Source organism: Pteropus medius, unplaced genomic scaffold (genome assembly GCF_902729225.1).
Source record: "Pteropus medius unplaced genomic scaffold, Ma_sr-lr_union100, whole genome shotgun sequence".
NCBI lineage: Eukaryota > Metazoa > Chordata > Mammalia > Chiroptera > Pteropodidae > Pteropus > Pteropus medius.
Window position 1 is genome coordinate 22028746 of NW_024340696.1, and position 23287 is coordinate 22052032.

Below are 23287 nucleotides of genomic sequence, written 5' to 3' on the forward strand. Positions count from 1 at the left end.
TTCTTTCTTTCTTTATTTTTTTGCCCTCTTTAATTCCCCCCTCTCCCTTCTACCAGTGACCTAATGGATGTTGCTGTCTCCCCTTAAGAACTGGATCTCTGAGGCCAAGTGTCTCCTCCCACAAGCGCCCTGGGCTGGCACACCTTGGGCGGGGAGGAGGTGCGCCCCGGTGCACCCTGATATGGTGCATGGCTCCACCTGGGGCACGAACCCAGGACCTTCTCCATGTAAAGCAGACGTGCTAACCACTACACTATGGAGCCACCCCAGGAAGTAATTCTTAATAGATTTTTTTTTACCCTCTCTGCACATACCTATCCTGCATACATCAGGGGTAGTGATCTCTTTTTTCTTGAGTTAATAAGATTGGGAGGTGTCATGCATGGAAAGCTTGCATTATCTGGATATTTTTATTTTTATAGACAAAATTTTTAAATTCTGACTTTAGATCAATAGAGATTAATTATTCATGTTATTTAATTAAGGTAGAATTTGGGTTTCCTAAGCAATTACAAAAATTTCTTTAAATATTCGAACCAGTGACAAATATGTAAACTTAAAGTTGAATTTGAATTATTTATTTTGAAGACAAGTAAAGTATAGGAAAATTTTAACTTACTATCATTATATATTAACTATCTTTTATCCTTATTTTGTATTTATACTGCATAGAAACTATAGGGAAGTAGAAAGTTCAGTTTTTCATTTTATTTTGCCATTAAGAAACAACTTCAGGTTTGGATTTCTAGAATTGATTTTTTACTTCCAATTAATTTTAAGAATGACTTTTCAATTGCTCAATTATTTTCCTGTTTATATATGATCTTACATTTATACTTACGTCTTATTATTAAGGTCATCATATCTAAAATTTTAGGAATCTCAGTATTTTTGCCTGAATGAAATATTGAAGAAAACTACTACTTTGTAGTGGAATAAGCAAGAACTTTGAAGTCAGGCACCAACAGATTCCAATGCTGGCTCTATCACTTTATAGCCGTATATGACTTTTGACCAAAGGATTCCTTCCTGTAAAAGAATACTACTTGAAATTGTTTGAAGAGGCAGTGAACTCTTAAACACTTATTGAGGGCTTACCCTATGGCCGCCACTGTTGCAAGTGTTTCATGATGAGATAACATTTAATTTTTATAACTGTATGCAATAGCTTCCATTATCATCATTTTTTTAGAGAAGATGACATTGAAATAAGATTTAAGCAACTGCCCAAATGTGCACAATGACAAACGGCAGAGACAGAATGTAAACTCAGTTTGGCTCCATTGTCCATGCTCATACCACTATTCTCCACATGTACAAGACTTCTAATTTGGTTCATGACATCCACTAGGCATAGAAATACTTATTTATTATCCTTGTTGCTTAGCTAAGTCACCAATGATTTTAAATATATTCAGAGTACTATTTCACAAGTTGATTACTCTGGTAACTATATCATCAATTTAGCTGAAAGAATAAGAGAAATATTACAAACTAATATGGTGTAAAATAACAAAATTTTTCAATTCTTCCTGAATATAAATTCATCTGATTACTATGGTATTTTCTTGAGTCTTAATACATTATATTTAGAATTGTTATCATATTATGACTTCTACTAATTTATAATAGGTAGTTTGCTTATAGTATACTCATCTGACTTTCATGTGTCAAAGACTTTTGATGAGATATGAATTGCAAGCTGTGCAAATGGCTTATTCAAGGGAATTTAATTTGTGAATGACTGTACTGAGAGTACATGGTGTGAAATTTGAAAGAGAGAAAGATAAATGCTCTCTTTTTATAAAGTACTAGTTTCCCAAGGACAGGGGTTGGAGAGTGTCAGGTATCAGGTGCTTCCCCTTTCATTCCATTCACCAGAATAACAACAAGGAAGAGATTCTGCTGGAGGCAAAGGTCTTAGTTAGGTCATTCATTACTGAAGAGAGAGAGAGATGATGTCAAAAAGAGAAAAGGCTGGGACAAGAATGAGGAAACTGGACTGAGACATAGCTGGTAGAAGATGACTAAAGGAAAGGTCGTGTTTTCAAATTATACTCTACATTTTATGGCCAAAATTATATGCTACAGTTATTCACTGATTAAGGGATTTGCACTGTTTGGGAAAGTTAACTTTCACAAATGTCAAGTAACTTCTGCAAAAAAAAACAACAACAAAAAAAACCAGAGTAAAACAAATAGAGAAATGCTACTTCATTCTCTTGCAAGTAAGATGCTGGAATTTGCAAATAAATAAGTATTTTGGCCTTCTAACATAATAAGTGCTATAATATTGTTCTTAAAAAATTCTGCTTTCTGAATTAATGGAGACAATTTAATATAATTTTTACAATGCCTAACTGTATAGTATTATATCAGTATAGAGGATTTATTGTCCTATTTTGAGGAATAATGTTTATTTCTTAAGGCAAGATCTATATATGCCTAGGCCTTAAAAGAAGTAGTTACTAAAGATAAAAGACAAAATTATATTTAAATTATGTTAATTTGGGCTGCAATGCCACAATAATTTTGCCAGTGTGGATTTCTCTAAAAGGGCACATACTGAATATTCATGTTCATACAAAAAGTAAGCACAAGTCCATGTGCTTAAACTGATGATACACACACACATACACACATGCACACACATAAAGACACAACACACACATAAAAGTATAGAAAAGTTTCAACATTTTCTCTATTTTGTAATAACTGTGATTATTTTTTTCCTTTTGCCAGGTGGTATTTTTGAATATGTGGAATCTGGTCCAATGGGAGCTGAGGAACTTGCGTTCAGATTTGCTGTGAACACTATCAACAGAAACAGAACTTTGTTGCCCAATACCACCCTAACATATGACACCCAGAAGATAAACCTCTACGACAGTTTTGAAGCATCCAAGAAAGGTAACTGACAGATATTTAACATTATGTTTTGGGGAATTCAATTGTCTATGTATTCTTAAGAGATTTCTTAATTCCAAGTATAATTAATAAGTTGTTAGGAATATTTTTATGAAAAATTTCTTTCTAAAAATGCACATAAATTTTATCGGGAAAGGTAAGTGACATGATCACCCATTGCAAAAAAAATTGCTTATAACAGGAAATGCAATTAGATCTGAGATAGTGAAATTGTTTCTCTTTCTCCACAATGCTGTTTTGTTAATAAATTATTTCTATTTTTAAGAACTCACCTAAAATAAAACGATATGTGTCAATGGATTTATACCAAGTTTTGCAACCCATTCTTATAATTTATTTGCATTATCTGTCAATTCTACTATAGTATTACTGTGGTCTCAATTTACTGACTACCTTGGAAGTTCTGTAGTTCCAAGCGACTTCAAAAAAGTCAGCTCAATCTTAAAACGTTATTGGAAAATTTTGAACAACCTTTAATTTATGTATACTCCATGCCCATATCTTTAACCCCTTGATGTTTCTTTTCGTAACTGAAAATAAGTGAATAATGATATAAAAATTATATTCTATGAAGTAATAATTAGAATACTTTATTAATTTTGTTATATCATTAATTATGTTGTAAAACTGTGTTTTAAATTATAAGAATAAGAAAATAATTTTGTGGAATGTGAATTTAACATTTATACAGGAAGGAAGGTAATAGAAAAACTATTATCAAGGTATTATTTTAACCCAACAATAATCTTAGTAGTAAATGTATTTTGAGAAATGCTTCTACAGTCTTACTTTATCAAAGTACGTGATTTTTTTTTTTTTGCGTAGTTAGCATTTATGTAACAAGAATTCAATTTCATAATACAGATTTTCTCAAAGGAGAGGACTTACAAAGCATTTGTTCCAAGTTTCTATTTTTAAAACAATATTTGCTTTCTGTAATGCTAATATTATTTTATTAGCTACCTTACATTAATAGAAATGTACATAATTATTTATAACTCTAACTTGGTGCAGATTTCTTCTAAGCTCATTAATATTAATGGACACTGATAAGGTACAATATTTCTTGAGATGAAAGAATCCTTCTTTTCCCCCAGCTAACTAGTGTTTATCAAAGCCTATATTCTGCCTGCCCTTTGAATTCATATCTTTATGAATACAAATAAGTTTCCATATTTCAGAACCATGTCAGGGTGATGAAAGGTTCTAAAGGCTGAATAAAAGGGTAAAGGTTATTGCGAAATACTATATTTGTCATCCTAATTGCAAAATAAGTCATTAACTGCAAGACAAGTGCATTTGATTAGTGACATAGTTCATGATTATTTCCATTAGGAAGAAGAAGCTCTGTTTCAATTGAGATCATTTAGACCAAAGAATATGAAATATGAGTGCAGTAAAAATAAAATATTAATAGATTTCTCAATGCTGACTTCAAAGGTGCAACATGAAAAATAAAAAATAAAAAACAGACTAGAATGTCCTAACAATAAACAGGCTACTATGAGGTATTAAACTTATTTAGTTTTCAAAAATATTAAAATGAATTTACAAACATTGTCATCCATTGAGAATCAAATTCGATTACTGACTTTGAGCAGAAGCTAGGAAAAGCTCAAATGAGTATATGAGTAACTTTCTTTGTGAGATGTTGAAAGGGTGAATGTCATGGTTTTGATATTATGAAGCTCTTGCATAGCAATATGTAAAAGGATAATATAAAGAAGAGATCTAATATAGTATTTTTAACCTTGTGGGCCTCTTTCTCTTATTTGAATCATATTTTGCTTTTCAATGACTCCTCTTATTACTGAAAACTTATTTGAAACACAATTAGGAACTTTCTAAATTTTAAGTATAAACTTTCTTTATACTTTCAATATAATGTTTTTAGCATTCCTTGATTTGTGATTTGTCAAAAATTTGACAAAGGAAATTTTTTTATTCTGAGTATGTGAATTAAGATCCAAGTAAGTGAAAAATTTTAGGTTCTAGCCTTCCTACTGATTTAGAATTTTAATCATTATTTTAAAAGTAAGACTATACATATTTAAAAATTATTTATTTAGATTATATTAAATTTTAGAAGAAAATTTAAACAGCAGGTTTTTTTTTTTTAAACTAAAATTTACTTAATTATTAAATATCTCTATGCTTAAGAATCCATCTATCACATTGCCTATTATGGAGCAAATTTCCTGAAAGAAAACATCAGAAAATTTTATGTTTTAGAGTTATAAACTATTTTGGAAGAGTTGGGTCTGAACAGCCAACTGATGCCTAAATTCCAACAACAATTCTCTTTAGCTCTGTTTAAATAGTTACAGTGATAGGCAAAATCTTCCCTCTAGAAGCGGATTATTTCATTTTTGGATATTACTAATTTCTCTTTAAATTTAATTATTGAATTTAAATTACATCAAAATTCATGGGAAGTTTCTAACCATTTGTACTAATTCTTCCTTTTCCAGCCAAATGAAACAAACTTAAGCCTCTTTCACAAGCCATATCTTCAAATATTTAAAGACAATATTCATGTTTCCCGTAATTGTTCACTTTCTAGGCCCAAACTCACTTCAGTGTATCTCATAGTTCGGTCACAGTATATCTATTCTCACCTGAATATCTTCTAGTATGTTTATGCCTCTCTTGATTATTGCAATTATTATTGATATGAATAAAATTTCCTAGTAATAAATACAACTTTAAAAAACAATTTAGGCCAATATAAAAGATCTAATAAAGGTGATTAAATTCTTACTTAATGACTTTGATGTTCTTTATGCTCAGTGGGGTTAATCCATATGAAATCATCCTTTTTGAGCCATATTAGGTTTTGTATGGGTGATTGTATGCACAACTTGACTTCTATCACCAGACATATGCAAATAATTATGTGTGGCGAGAGCTTTCTGGATGGGAAGAAGGAACCAAAGGGCTTCTGATTAAGAAATTGAAATTGTAGGGACTCGCCAGTGAATTTTAGAAGGAAAGCTATTCCTCCAACTCCCTGACATGAACCATTCTTTCAGAATGAACATCTTAAATTCCAGAGTATTCCTCCTCTCTGTTCTAACCTCTCTCCCTCCCTTGACATTATTTGTAAAGTTATCTGAATGTTGAATGGCAGATGTCTGGATGAATTCATTCCCTTCTAACAAACTGAAAATGTTTAGAGTTAGACAAAATATAAAATTAGCAAAAAGTAAGTGTTGTATTAAAGAAAAATATATCAAGATAATACCTTTGGATTTACAATAATAATGTAGTGTTAGCACACTGGCATCACTCCTCTCATTATTGACAGACTTCTATCTCCTCTTCAGCCTGTGATCAGCTGTCTCTTGGGGTGGCTGCCATCTTCGGGCCTTCACACAGCTCTTCAGCAAACGCTGTGCAGTCCATCTGCAATGCTCTAGGGGTTCCCCACATACAGACCCGCTGGAAGCACCAGGTGTCAGACAACAAAGATTCCTTCTATGTCAGTCTCTATCCAGACTTCTCTTCACTCAGCCGTGCCATTTTGGACTTGGTGCAGTTCTTCAAATGGAAAACCGTCACAGTCGTATATGATGACAGCACTGGTAAGAAAAATCAGTAGCCTTTGGGGCTGTGTTTTAAATGTAAATAATTTTCTAAAACTTATTTGAGATTCTTACTGTGTTTTTTAAATCGAAGGTTGGAAAAACATTTGGAATCAAATATCAACACTAATTTCACACATCCAGACAAACAAGAAAAAAGCTAAAACATATTTTTTCTCTGTATTTTTAAAAGAAGCACTTTTTTTTTTGATGAAAGATCACTATAAAATTCGATAAAGAATAGAGATAGTGTGAAATATAATAGTGAAATATTTATTAAAAGAATTTGTCTGCTGAGTTCAGGATAGTTTCCCAACTTAAACTTTCATAATTGGTTGTCAGTGAAACTTATCAAGAAATTTAGAATTTGCCTTAACATTTTTCTAGCTCTTTAGATGCAGCGAATGTTTATGAAAAGTAATAACCTTTATTTGTTTAACAAGTTTACATTTGAAAAAGTGTTTTTTTCAAATTTCAAACATTATACTCACTGAAATACTTGAGTTTTGGGAACTATTTCTATGCAAATACAGTTTAGGGACTTGGAAAATAGAGCTTACAAAGTCGTATTTATTTTAGTGTCTTCAATGAATATTTTCTGGCTAGAGGTTGTCTGTGCTTTCCTGTTTAAATATATGTTATTATTATATATGAATGTTTATCTTGAGCTATCAATTAAAAACAAGTCTCATAGATGAGCATAAGAAAGTAGTAAAAATAAAGTATTAGGTTTTTTTTTGCAGTTATATTGTTGAAGGGAGTGCATGTTAGTTTGGTTATTATATAGTGAAAAGGAGTTTCACGTTAAGATATTTACCAATGACTAAACAGTGCTCTTTAAATTAGAATTTTAAAATATTTTATTCGAAGGTGTTTCACTATACCTTGACATTTACATCAAAATTGAAATTCATTTGAATTTAAATTCTCTTAAAGTATGACAAGAGCGCACTTTGTTCATTCATTCAATATTTAGAACTACGTGCAGAAATTAGTCCATTTGACAATAAAATTGACCATATGGAAATTGGCAGATAGAAATTCTCCCAAGAGAACAGAGAACAGAGATTACAGGGTTGGAAAAACAATGAAAAAAAATTTAACATTTTCATTGAGATAAGAAAGAGTGAGTCTGAATGCACGTTAATAAAATAATTTTGCTTTTCTGATTTTAAAAGAAGTGAAATATTTCAAATAATTTTAACTTTCTATGTGAATGATTTCTCTAAGTTGTATAATGTGATGGTCCAGGGCACCATCAGGTATAAATTGGTCCACATATGTTTATAGATGGTCATATACAGAAATATAAATACACATGCATTATGAATCCATGGATTATTTACTTCTTTATTCCCTCTGAAATAATTCAAGTGAATGTTGCCCAAATATCAAATATTTTTATATATATATGCACATACACATTATATACATATTTATACACACTCATAAATATATATGTGGATATTGTATGTGTCGTATTTTGTATTTGCTCCTTATTATCTTAAAATTCCTCATAGAAGAAAGAAAATTCACAAATATTCAAAATTTTATGGATATACAGTTATCACTCAGTATCCCCAGGTGATTTGTTTCTGAGGGGTTATGTTTCCTGAGGACACGAAAATTGCAGATGCTCAGGTCCCTTACACAAAATAGCATAGTATTTGCATATAACCTAGGCATATCCTCCTGTATATTTTAAATCATCTTTAGATTACTTACAATATCTAATACAATTTAAATGCCATGTAAATAGTTGTTATACTCTATTGTTTGGGGAATAATGACAAGAAAAAAAGTTGTACGTATTCAGTACAGCTATCCTACGCCTAACTGTATAGCACACATCAACAACAATATAATGTTTTTTTCCAAATATTTTCGGATCCACATTTGACTGAATCCAGGGATGCAGAACCTGTGCATACAGAGGGCTGACTGTACCACCTTTCTTCACTATTTGGTTGTGTGTGCGTATGTGTGTGTGTATGACATCTTTATTTCATATATGTGGTTCTTAAGTATTTGAATAAAGAGATAATGGGATTTGTGATTGAGATCATATCACAGTTTGTTAAAGAAAAGCTTCATATGTAATTGATCTTTTGCTTTAATAATGTTATAAACATATCATTGAGGCAAATTTAAATAGATAAACATATATAATTAGTTAATTGGATGTGTATATTTTTAATGGAGGCTTGACCTTATACTAAATTGATTAAAAAATACTTTGTTACTATTTAAAAGAAAATGTCACTCTTCTCACTTTGAAGATGACATAGATACTTGGAGGTTCCAAAGGTCCTTGATTATTTAGATGTTGGTGCTGAGAATCACTACAGAATTATTCATAGACTAGGTATAGCTTAAAAATCCTCTGAGGATAAAAGCTTATAATTGCTTCTTTTTATGCAATCTGTGATTTAAAAACTATCGATTAAGCACCTGCTACATTCCAGGAACAGTTACAGGTGTGAGTGTATGCCAGTAAAATAAACAAAGTCCCAGTCCTTGTTGAGTTTTTAGTTTCTATTTAGGGGCACATGATTGTTCATGTTTTTAATATCATTTGTAATGAGCTAATTGCATTTGTAATTGACCACTTGTAGTCCTTTTACTTTAAAACACTTTTGAGAACTAGGCTGTTCATATTTTTTATAGGATAAAGTGACTCTAACAGAGGCAGATTTCTTTTGAAATGTATTCATAAACACATAGAAGTCAATTTTCCTTGTCTTTTTGGATATGTTTGAAAGTCTCCAGGTAGAATTTTAATGATAGAATTGAACAGAGAGAATTTTTAAACTTCCATGTGAACAACATGACTATTTGATCATGTGGGAGGAAATTTGATTATAATGAGGACTATAGACTGATATGGGAAGAAAACCCATCTCATACTCAACAAGATAAACATTATTGACTCCATTATGGACTTAATGTATCTGCTATTTACTGCAGAACACAGTGTGCCATTTTATTTATGTTTCTTTTTTCTCGTTCCAGATTTATTTATTATGTATGCTCTTCCTTCCATTTATATTCATTTCTATTTCATTGTATTGTCCAGTTTGATACATGATAATTATACTTCCATCCAGTCTTTGCTCCTACCCCCCAAACAGATGGGATGATAGATGAAATATAGTGCTGGAGTGGGAGAAATTCTTAGAATGATGTTAACAGGAGCTGTTTATTTTTTATGATAATTAGCATTTGTTGTTGTCGTGGATGAATGCTTTTAAACACCCTGAAAGTCTGTTACAGCTCTGAATGATGTCCAAAAACGAAGGAAAAGAATTGGCTTCAGAAACAAAGCTGTGTTTCTGTCAGTCATTTGGAACATATGATTCATTTTAAATATAAACTAAAAATAAGTTGGATAGCTGTCAACTTGTAAGCAATCCAGCATAAGTTGTGAATATTTGCTTTAAAATCTCCATGTTTCATTTTTGTTTATAGATCAGCAGTACATTAAAAAAAAAAAAAAAAAAGACCCAACTCTGGACTAGTAAACGGAAGCCTGGGATTCTATTCCCACGTTTGCTACTAAATTACTGGTGCACATTTGGAAAAGAGAAGAAGGGAATGGAAATGACTACAGAAAAAAGCTATAATGCACTAGGCACTGTGGTAGTTGCTATTATATAAACTATTTCACTTAATCTTCAAAGCAATTTTATGAGTCCTAAAGAAAATGGATTATCACTCCACCATCCCTGCTTCTTCCAGTGACTGAATCTATTCTTCACCAGCAGCCCAAGACAGAAACTTGAATATCTTCTATGATTCCTTCCTTTCTTTGGCCCCATCATCAAGCTCTAATAGTTGTCAATCCTACACCTCTCTGATCTCTCAAATCTCTTCATTTCTTTCATCCTCTCTACCACTTCTTAGGTCAAGATCACCATCATCTCTTACCTGAATTATCATTCACAGCCTTGTAACTGGTCTTCCCACTTCAAATCTATATATACTAATCCAGTCTCCATATTGAGTAATTTTAAAAAATGCAATTCTAATCCATTGTTTTATTAATAGTTTCTCATTGCTCTAAGGATAAAGTCAAAACTTTTAAAAATGTTTTATAAAACCTAGCATGATCTAGAGGTACAGGGACTATATCATGTCAGGTTTTATAAAACTTTTATCTACCACCATTCTATCACTAGCACCTAGATATTGCCTGGGTCATAGAAGTACCTTAATAATTATTTCAGGAATGAATGCATAAAGATGTATTACTATATCTATTGTTTAGACAAAGAAACTGCCCAAGGTTAATTTAAATTTGGTAGCTTTGTAGTACTTGACATTGAGTAAATACATTCAACAATGGTTTTCATATACATAGACATGATTTCCTCTATCATTTCAAAATTTGTATAAGAAAGCTAGAATGAATTATGCTTATATTTCAACTGCAAGTAAACATATATTTACTGTTATTCAGGCAATTATTATCAAGCATCTTCTGTATACCAGGTGCTATGTTAGGCACAAATGACAGTATTATAGATAAAACTTTGTTTCCATGGGTTCAGCGTAGAGCGAGAGTGAGAGAGAAAATATAAGTAGGACATTATTATAGAGTAACAAGTACAAATAGAGGCAAGAAAACAGTATTGTGTTAGCTTAGGAGGAGAAGATTTTAAATCTCACTAGAAAACAGAGGAGAGTTTTGGAAAAGGTGACATTATCAAGAAATTATCATGAAGGACAAGTAGAACTACTTCAACTAGAGAAGAGGCTAAAGGGTATATCATGTGTAAATGTGAATCCTGAGGAAGCCCATTTGTCAGGGAACTACAAGCAGTTCATTATGACCAAGCATCAGAAACAACAAAGATGAGGAATGATGAGGGAAAATTTATTAAAGGCCACCATAAGAAAAATCATAAAAGGGGTCCTACTAGCTACTTTTCCTTCCTCCTCTGCATGGTTACAGCAGTACATTATGTTTGTGTGATGTGACTCTGCTTTCCAAACCACCATTGAGTGCCTCAGGGATGAGAGTGTACTCATTCAGTTCCTTTCCTAGGAACTTAGGAAAGGACATAGAGAGAAGGACACCAGGTAACCTGGACTATCATGGTAACTATGTTCTTTGATGTCAGAACATTTATTTTGGGTTGAAATTCTGTCTCTGATGTGTGCTTTTCAGCAACTTACTTGACCTTAAAAGCCTGAGGTGACAAATATGTAAACTGAAGATAATACATACTTCAGGGGATAATAGTCATGACTAGTGAAATAGGTAAAGTGCTTCATAGAGTCCACATAGTAGAAACTTAAAACTCACATAATACAAATGCCATGAGCTATGTGCCATTTTTCCCTCATTCCTTATTATTAATTCCGCTCTTTCATATGATAAAATTTAAATGGAGAGAGTTGAGGAAATTTGCCAAAGGTTACATAGCAAGTAAATGGTAGGTCTGGATTTTGACCCTAAGCGGTCAACTTCAAAACCCACTTTGTTATGTATTGTAATATAGTATTAGTTACTATGTTTCGATTTGGTTAATTTTATTATTTTTTTAAAATAGGGAAAGACCTAATCAGAACTATTTTTGGCAAAGTCTCTCTGACTACAGTATGACTATGTTGGGGCTACTGAATTATGGTAGGGAACAGGACAAGAGCAGAACCAAGAGAATTTCTGAATTTGTCAAGTTCAAAAAAGAAAACAGTCTCAATTAAGGGGACTTTGATGAAGTTGAGGTAGAGAATTCTAGATAGATTTAGGAGATACAAGTTGTAGGATTTAGTAAATAAGGGGAGGAAATGATGGAGACAGAGAAGATAAGAATTACTTTCTGCTCTGGGCTACTAATCAATGACAGATTTACTTAAAAAGGGAAAAAAAGAGATTTGGTAGAAAGTATAGTAAACTGATTCTAATACGTTAAGCCTGAAGCATCTATGAAATAATCTTTTAGAATCATCCAGTGGTGTTGAAGGTGTAAATGCATCTTGAAGAATAGGAAGTTAGTATGGGCATATGATGTTCCCAATGACATTTTTCATTTTGCTCTGTCTTCCATTTGGACTTCTTTGTCATAACAGACCAAAAAAACAGGGTTATGGTACAAGCAAATTTAGTTATGTTAGTGAGTAGACAGTCATGGAGGTGAATATAGACATGAAAAGAATTCAGTGGAGAAAATGTATTTTTTTATTTAATGAAGAAAAATCAGTCATTTTTTAGGTATTATAATATTTAACAAACAACATTGATTAATTTCTTTTACATGAATATAGAAAAAAGGCCAAGGCTTTTATCCTGAGCAAAAGCAGAAATGCTTTCTTTCCTAACTTCATTAACTTGGATGAAATGTATTTATAGACTGTGTTCTAGATACATCCGTGTACTTTGGGAGTTAACTTAATAAAATATAAAATCAATTAATAGTAAAAGTTTATTTTATCATGGACCTTTGTTTAAATAGGGTAAATAAAATAATTCAATAGAAAAAGTTAACATCAAAACATATATTCCCGGAAGATAATAATTTTTGAATAATATAACAATTTTTATATTGTAAAACACATAACAAAATAATTTCAATATTATTTTAGGGAGTGCGGTAATTTGGATCTAAGATGATTATATGTTGTATATTCCGAGTACAAAGTTTCAAGTTGTCTAATTCCAAGTGGCGATACAATTAGCAATTATGAGTTAAACCTAATTACTTGGATATAGTTGATTACATAGCTTGGTGTATTAGTGTTTCTACAAAGTTGGTTTTGCTTGAACATAGTTTTTTTATTTCTATTTAAGCAAGCCTAAAAATTATTTGCAACATTATTACTTGGGTTCTTATAACATGAGAATGAATATTTTTAACCATTCATAGAACTAATCTTTTCTCTAAGTTCTAAAATCTTTAAATATATGTCAACCCTAAAAGACAAAAATAAAATTTCTAACCAACACAATTTATATTCACATATTTCTGCCTATAGTGATATAAATACATATGTATATCTAAAGAAATACAAGGGATGGGTCTGATACCAGACCTCAATGATCAGTAATATTTGCCTTTGTTGGAAAAGCAATTTGTGTGTGTGTGTGTGTGTGTGTGTGTGTGTGTGTGTGTGTGTGTGTGAAGTGAGATTTCCCTACTAATTCCCAGACACTACCAATTTGTCTAAATTTCAACCTACAACATTTTGGCATCATAGGGGGAAGGGTAGTATTTATATTACCTTTTTGATGCACTTGACAATTTTGACTACTCCCTTTCTCAGAGGAAAAATAAAGCTCTCCTACTTTGGTTTCTGTGCCATCATTTTCTCCTATTACTCCTTCATTTCAGCCATTTATTCCCATTCACATACTCTTAAACTCCTTTTTCTTTCCCTGCTCCTTGATGTTCAAGGCTTTAGTCTCAGTCTTCCTGTTTACTACTTGTTTACCTCACTCTCCCTAACATCTTTTATTTAATCCATGCCTCCTCTGACTGTGCAGTCGTGCCTACTTAACAACAGGGGATACGTTTTCAGAAATGTGTTGTTAAGATGTTTTATCATTGTGCAAACATTATAAAGCACCCTTACACAAACTTAGATGCTATAGTCTACTACATGCACTCCTAGGCTATGTAGTATACCATCATTATATATGTGGGCAGTTGCTGACCAAAATGTTACATGGCACATGACCATATGGTGCCTACTCTCTGATCTACATCTTTAGTCTTTTCTATTGAGCTTCATACTCATAGATCTAGACACTCATTGATCATCTTTATATAGATGTCTCACAGGCACATCTAACTCAACATAATAAAAACCCAACTCGTTATCTAGACCCCAAACTTGCCTTTTTTCCTGGATTGTCCTCTATATGGGATTACTCAGCCAGATCCCTAATGATCATTTTAGATTCTTGTCTTTCTCTCATTTCTTATTTCTGGTGAATCACTTAATATTTTTCATTTTTATCTTACATTTTTCAAAGTTACCTCTATTCTCTATCCCTGCTATTTGTCTTAGTGAAAATCCTTATTATTTACTGCCTGAACCATGTTCTTTCTGCTCACTGCCCTATTCAAGTGCATCTGTTTGATACCAATTGTCTTTTGTGAAATGACAGTCTGGTTCTGTCATTTCTAGGCTTAAAGCTGTTCAGTGGCTCCTCAGTTTTTAGAAGAATGAGTACTAATTCCTCATAATGCAAGCAACACCCATCATTGGCACTTTTATTCCCATCTGATTTTACTTCCCTGGTGTTGCTTCCCTCAAAATTTATATTACAACTTTCCTTAAATAATTGTAGTTCTTCCTTATTAATCATGCTCTGCCATCACAGGTCTCTTTTGCTGTGCAGAAATTTGTACTTTCTGCCTGGTATGCCCTTTCCATTGGTGGTGCACCAACTTCAGGATGCATCCTAAAATATTTTTACAAAGTATAAAAGTAAAGAAACCTTCAGACTCCTACTCCTGTGGGTGAATAATTCTATTCTTTGTGTGTATAATGCGAGTTAGTTTAGTTGATAAAATAATTCGTCATGAGTTCTGTAATAAAGCTTATTTTCATCATACTCATATAACCCATTTAGTAAGGGTGATGTTTTTCTGGGCACGAGAGCCCTAATTATTTTATAATTAATTCATACATTTTTTCACTTCTTCATTTTTTTGAAAAAAATTCATTCCTTTATTTGGTCCACAAATAATTATCAAACATTTGCTAAGTTTCAGCACTGTTCTAGGTACTGGAGATACAAGAGGGGACAAAACAGACAAAAATTATTTGTCTTGTGGAATGTGCATTCTAGTAAAAGGTGATAATAACAAAAATATGTATATTATATAGTATCAAATACGATAAGTGTTATGGAGAGAAATAAAGCTGGGAAGTATATAAGGAGTATAAAGGAGGAAGTATTGCAATATTAAGTTGAGTTGTGAGAAGAGATTCTATTTAGAAGGTAACACTTGAGCTAAGACTTTAATAAGCTAAGGAAATATGCCATGGGAATATCTGAAGGAAGAGTGTTTCAGAGAAAAAGCAAGGAGGAAAAATATAACTAGTTGAGAAAGAGATAAAGAATTTCAAGGAAGGTAGTTCATTTGTTTTTTAGTTTGGAGAAGGAGTTTGGGGAAACTGAAAGATTTTTGTGTCATTGTTTTACATGCATGTACATGTTTATATGTGTATATAAGTGCATATATGATTATATACATATATATTTTATGATTGGCTTGGCAACAGTAATATTATGTTTTAAAAAGTAACTTAGTGTAGAGACTTTTCTACATAGAGGCTCATTTTTATGAGTTACTTAGTAATGATTATGGTCCATAGCACCAACCCCTAAAAAAGTGACGGCATTCATTTTTAACTGTAATAAGACTTCAGGTAAAGCAGAGAAATGAGTCTAATATATATCTATTTATGAAAGATATAATAGATTGCTTATCATATATATATTAGAGTCAAAATATATTGACTGTATCAGAAACACCTTTGTAAAAATTCAGATCCTGAATATTTTAAAACCTACATTTGATACTTATAATATATTAGGTTAACTCAACTGCCTTGTAAGGAAGGCATTTTTCTCTGTCCTACTCAACATGGTGTGAATGCTTATCTTGTTTTAAATATTCAGTATATAAAGTATATTTGGGGACAAAATTACCTAGAATCAAAAATTTTGAGGAGGCAAGAAATCCTAGACAGATAATTGTCTATCATTATTTCAGAATTATTTCAAATGGCAGATAGCAGTGTCCACTCTGATAGTACTTCAGTGATTCAAAAAAGAACTCAAGAAATAAATGTCTTTTGTGTAAATGCATTAAACACATACTAAATACACCCTGTGATAAACAGGGCCTTGACTAGTAAAAGCTAACGACAATACAAAGCCTTGCATCTCTCCTTTCCTTCACGTAACAACCGAAGATGTTTTACTATTCATAAACAGTTGTATTTCTGTAAACCTAATCATTTTTCTTTTGATAAAACAAAATTTATTATATAACAGATATTAAAATGAAAATCCAAAGCACTGCTTCTTAAATTTAATTGGTATCAGTAATAGGATTTCCTAGGCTACTATTAAAACTAGAGATTCCTAGTCCTGGTTCTATGATTTAGTAACTCTGAGGTTATACCCAGGGACTTGCAAATGGTAGAAGCATTATTAGTGTTTACCAATATCTAGTTATATCTACTTCTGCCCCTCGGCAGTTTATAGTTGCCTAATCCTTGAATTTAAGTGTGGTCATGTGGATTGCTTTAGTTGATGAAATGTGAGTGGGAGTGTTGCTCATTTCCAGGTGAAAGCATTTAATTATCTGGCAGTAATTCTCTAGCTTACTCATTCCCCGCCATAGCAATTGTGCTGTATGTTCAAAGCATTCTAAAATGCTGAGCCAAAATATCGAAGATAACTTCCCTGGAAAATTATTTAGATCTACATCATACCTTGCTTTTTTGAGACATGATTTTGTTCTGTTAAATCACTGTGATTTGTGGAATGATTTTTCCTACAGTGTAACCTAGTCTAGTAGTTCTCAAACTGCAGGGTGCAATAAAATAATTGGGAAAACTTGTTAAAACATATCTTTGCTGGCCTATTCTCAGTTTCTGATTTAGTAGGTAAGATATGGCTTGAGAGTTTTTCTATCTGATAAGTTGCCAAATGATTATGATACTGCTGGTTTATCGACCACACTTTGAGAACCACTGATCCATTTAATCTTGATTAAATTTAAGAACCACTGATCCATCTAATCTTGAATAATATGTAAATTATTATATTTAAAAAAGTAATCATTGGTAGTCAAACTTGTCAACATAGTAAACAAAGCCTTCATTATATAGGTCAAACAAATTTTAAAATTTTAAGCAAAACTAGACTGGTTTTGTTATGATTTAATATTGACAAAATATCAATCACTAATTAAAATATTCAGTTGTAAACAAAGACATCATTATATAGGTCAAATGAATTTTAAAATTTTAAACAAAACTAGAATGGTTTTATTGTGATTTAACATTGACAAAATATCAATCACTAATTAAAATATTTGGTTGTCTGAACTTCCACACTAAGTAGTTTTAATTATGCTAAATATTCTTGTCCTTAGAGTATTTTAATCAGTTTTGAGTCGCTTTTAATATGGAGGAAGAACATTATACTTTAAATATAGTAAAAGTTGTCAAATGTAAATTAATAAGATTTAAAATAATCTAGTATTAATAAAATGATTTATGTTATCTGTTTCAGCAAATTTACAAATTATTTTAGTTTTCAATTTAACTTTAAAAGAATTTTGCAAAAAGAACTAATTGCATGACTAATGATTCTGATTTGTCAGTTAAGCATATTTTAAATCTCTTGTTTCATTTCACAATGAACTTTTTATCCTTTTATCCAATTGAAATAATTGGATTGGCATTAAAGAAAATTAAGTCAGCCCTTGAAATCTTAACGCTAACGTGTTAATTATTCTATTAATTACACAATGAATAATGACAAGCTATAATTTCCTTTCCTAAAGTATGACTGAAGGTCAGAGAGCTATCTTACTGGCATAAGTAAATGATGCAATTTTTTTTAAATACCATCAGATGTCATTGGAAACTCAGCCAAGGAACTAGATCAATATTTTAAATATAATCTTTAGACACTGTTTCTATCTTTTAAAAAAAATGGATAGAGGATCTGAATAGATGTTTTTCCAAAGAAGACATTCAAATGGTCAACAGGTACATAAAAAGATGCTCAGCATCAGTAACCATCAAGGGAATGCAAATCATATCTATAATGAGCTATCACCTCAGACCTATTAGGAGGGCTATCATAAAAAAAAAAAAAAAAACTAGAGATAACAAGTGTTGGTGAGGATATGGAAAATAGGCAACTTTTGGGCACTGTTGGTGGGAATGTAAATTGGTACAACCACTATGGAACAGAGCATAGAGATTCTTCAAAACATTAGCAATATCATGTGATCCAGCAATCTCACTTCTGGGTATGAATCTAAACAAAATTAAATCAAGATCTTGAAGAGATGTCTGTACTCCCATGTTCACTTTAGCATTATTCACAGTAGCCAAGATATGAAAACCTGTGTTCTATGGGTGAATGGATAAAAATGTATGTGTGTATAAAATCAGTACACACACACACACACACACACACACACACACACACAGACACAATGGAACATTATCCAGCCATGAAAAAGAAGGAAATCCTGACATTTGCAACAACATGGATGGGCCTGGAGGGTATTATAATAAGTGAAATAAGTCAAACAGAGAAACTCAGGTATTGTATGATCTCACTTTTCTGTGGAATCTAACATGGCTAAAATCAGAGACTAGCACGTTGGTCAACCAGGAGTTGGTGGTAAGGGAAATGGGGAGATATTGGTCAAAGGTTACAAACTTTCAATTATAAGATGAATTCATCTCAGTAATATAATGTAAAACATGGTGACTGTAGTTAATGATACTGTATTATAGCCTTGAAAGTTGCTAACTGTAGCTATTAAACATTCTCACCCACCCCCAGAAAAAAAGAAATGGTAGTTTTATGAGGTGATGGAAGTGTTAACTAACTCTATGGTGGTAATCATTTTGTGATACATAAGTATAGCAAATCAGCATATTGCGTACCTTAAACTCATACAACATTGTATTTCAATTATATTTCAATAAAGCTAGAATAAAGAAGTAACATGACAAAGATATTTGTATTTCTATGTTAAGACACATCTAAAGGGTACTTCTCAGATCTTAGCTTTTACATTATTGAAAAAGGGTTCCTTTAGCCTATAGCAAAGATCAAAGAGCATTCACAGAGGCTTTTGGCAAACCAAGACACACAGAATGGTTTTCTCTGCCTATTGAAATAATAATCCTTAAAAGTCACTTTTTTCTTACAGAGTAATTATGCAAGGCAAATTTTACACAGTGACCTACTGTGATATTGTTTTCATAATTATCCATGTATTTTCCTCAATACAATTTAATCTATGGTTGTAATTGCTTCACTATTTAGGAGATTACAATATCTCTAAAAGAGGTTGTAGAACTGACAACGTTATTTGTAACTATTTTGGTCATTAGTTTAGGGTAGAGATAGACTTAAACATTTGTACACTATTAAGTTGTAGTGGTCTTAAACATGTACAGGGCATAGTGATATTGTACTTGGCTTTTTCTATTTTTAATTGTGGTAAAATATATATAAAATAAAATTTACCATATTAACCATATTAACCATTTTTAAGTGTACAGTCAGTGATATTAAGTATGTTCACATTGTTGGAAAACCAATCTCCAGAATTTATTTAATCTTGCAAAACTGAAATTTTATACCCTATAACAACTCCTCCCCATTTCTCCTCCTCCCAACCCTGGATAACTACCATTTTACTTTCTGTTTCTATGAATTTGAGTACTCTGGATACCTCATATAAGTATAATTATACAGTATTTGTCTTTTTGTGACTGCCTTATTTCACTTAAAATAATGTCCTCAAGGTTTATCCATGTTGTGTATCCATCCGTCAAAATTTCCTTCCTTTTTTAAGACTGAATAAAATTCCATTCTATATGTTTACCACATTTTGTTTATCCATTTATCTCTACATAGATACTTCCAGCTTTTGACCATTCTTTTTCTTTTTTAAAATGTTTATTGAGATTTAATTGACATACAACATGGGTGTACAAAAATCTCTTCAAGACCCCATTTTTAATTATTTGTGAAAGCACCTCCTTTTTTTCCAAAGGAATACACTGTTTTACATTCCTACCAACAATGGACAAAGATTCTAATATTTCTATATTCCCACCAGCACTTGATATTCTCTGGTTTTGTTTTTGATAGTAGCCATCCTGATTGGTGCGAGGTGATATTTCATTTTGGTTTTGATTTACATTTTCTTAATGATTAGTCATGTTGAACATCTTTTCATATGCTTATTAGCCATTTGTCTTTGGAGAAACGTTATTTAAATAATTTGCCCATTTTAAAATTGCGTTGTTTGAATTTTTTGTTTTGGGGTTGTAGGAGTTCTTTATATATTCTGGAGATTACCTCTTTATGAGTTACATGATTTATAAATATTTCCTCTCATTTCATAGGTTGCCTTTTCACTCTGTTTATTGTGTCCTTTGATGCACGGAAGTTTATAATTTTGTACTCATTTTATATACTTCTGTTAATTATGTCTTTGGTATTATATCCAAAAAATCATTGCCATGAGGCATTTTCCTTATGTTTGTATAGTTTTGTCTTTAGATCTTTGATTCATTTTGAGTTAATTTTTGTATATGGTGTAAAGTAAATATCCAAGCTTATCCTTTTAGACATGGATATTCAATTTTCCTAACTTTGTTGAAAAGACTGTTCTTTCTCCGTTGGATAGTCTTAATATCCTTTTTGAAAATCACTTGACTATATATGTGAGACTTTACTTCCATCCTCTCTAGTCCAATCCATTGATTTGTGTTCATGCTAGTGCCATACTGTTTTGATTACTGTAGCTTTGCAATAAGTTTTGAAATTAGAAAGTGTGAGACCTCTAACTCTGTTCTTCTTTTTTAAGATTATTTTGGCTATTTGCACTCTCTTGAGATTCTAAATGAATATTAACATGGATTTTTCTACTTCTGCAAAAATACAATTGGAATTTTGATAGAGATAGCATTATATCTATAGATTTCTTTGGATGATGTATTCAGTTTTCTAAATCCAGACAAATTTGAGTTATATTAAAGTATACTTTGTAAATGATAGAACATTAGTTTTTTAATTTATTAGCCTAACTGATAGCCAGTCAACTAATATAGATCCTTTAAGGACTTTAGATTCAAAACAGTACATGTGGTACTTCAGCTAAGTTTTATCATTCTTCTTCTTTTCTAAAATTTTTGTTGAGGTATAATTAACATACATTATTTTAATTTCAGGTATACAACATAATGATTTAATACTTGATTACCACAATAAGTCTAGTTAGCATCTGTCACTTATATATTTATAATTATTTTTCTTGTGATGAGAACTTTTAAGACCTACTCTCTTAGTCACTTTAAGATATGCAATACAGTATTATTAACTCTATTCACCATGTTGTATAACACATCCAAATGACTTGCTTATTTTATAGTGGACTATCATTCTTTAATTTGGACTCACTTCGTCAGTTCTCAATGGCAGATGGAGGGAGGTCATCTCCCATTAATTACCGTAACATATTTAATTTGAAGGTAATTACTATTTTGAAAATAATTTTTATCCTTAGACACTTATATACTGATGATACATACTGATTACATAAACTAATTCCTTAATAAGCACTTACTTGACCAAAGAAGAACAAAAAAAAACAAGATATTTTTTATTCTCCAAATACTTAAAATCTGGTATTGCAAATAAATTATAAGATGTTATGCTAAGTGTTAAAAGAGAGCCGCATAGAGAGTATTATGGCCAAACAGGAGGTAAGAGCAAGGAAATCACCTGGTTAGAGAAAGTAAATATAGATGTCATTTAAACTGGGTCTCAATGCATGTTAAGGATAGATAGTATAAGAAACACAAAAGTACAAAGCTGTGAAGCAATATGTTAAATTTGTAGCATGGGACATGTCTACTGTAGTTGAAACACAGGGTATGTCAGGTAGGAGTGCCCAAAATGAGAACAAATAGGTCAAAAGAGATCATGAAGGGCCTGGCATGCCCTAAAATTAGAGTGTATATTCATTTGAGAACTAAAGAAGTTTACCCAAGAGCTGACCCTGGACTTCAAAGGACTGAATAAGGATCGAAGGCATAAGGAGGTTCCCAAAGACGAATACAAGGGACAGTCTTGATTTGAACTTCGAAATGTTGGTTAACGGGAATTAATAAACATTCTAGGAAAAAAAAAATGGTATAATTAAATTTTAAATAAACAAAATGTTTAATTTATGTAGCATATTTTACATTAAAAAGTTATTATGTTTTATAGTTATGGGTGCTATTTACTAAATATAGCCAGTTCTGCTTTATGCACAAAACAGAATTGCATTTTCTCATCCTCTTTGAAGCTAGGAAAAGCCACGTGATTTTCTATCACTAGTGAAATGTGAACAAAAGTACTGAATCACTTCTTGGTAGATGTTTTAAAAACCAATAATCAATTTGTCACATTTTCTTCCCATGCCATGATGATGATGAGAAAAGTTGTCCACATAGGGGTCTTTAACTACAACATGCAGATCCACCCTACCAATCCATGTTAGAAAAGTTGTAGGAGAGAGAAATAAGTTTGTGTTTTGTTAAGCCCTGAATTTTGTTTTATTTTATTTTTTTTAATCACAAAATAACTTAGCCTATCCTGACTGATAGAAAAAGTAGGCTAAATTGGATGTAAAAAGGCTTGATAACAAAAAAAAAGAAAGAAAGAAAGAAAAAAAACCCTTAAAATCAACCATAATCTTATGAAACAGAGGTAAGAGCCATTAATTATTTTGACATTTACTTTTTAAACTATAATTGTTATTATATGGGACTTTAACTTATGTCAATTATTAATTTAATTTTGATAGCCAGTCACTCTGCTGAAGATATACTCTCTCTTAGAAGATTAGTTTTTTTTGTCAGTAACTGTTATGTTATGACCAAGCTTTTAAAATCAGATTGTAGGTTTCTTTCCCCAAATGTATAAACTGATTATCATAATTTCTCCCTCAAATAGAAAAACATGATACACAACAGAGTTGTTTTGCATCTCAAAT

General features: G+C 31.5%; 1 protein-coding gene across 1 annotated transcript in view; it reads left to right on the forward strand.

Annotated features, from left to right (window-relative positions):
- The window catches only part of GRIK2 (glutamate ionotropic receptor kainate type subunit 2), a 561852-nt gene that overhangs the window by 196543 nt on the left and 342022 nt on the right, over positions 1-23287 (forward strand). Inside the window, exons 3-4 of the mRNA XM_039871757.1 lie at positions 2743-2910; positions 6255-6512. Coding sequence (XP_039727691.1) covers positions 2743-2910; positions 6255-6512 — 426 coding nt within the window. The remainder of the gene's footprint in view (positions 1-2742; positions 2911-6254; positions 6513-23287) is intronic.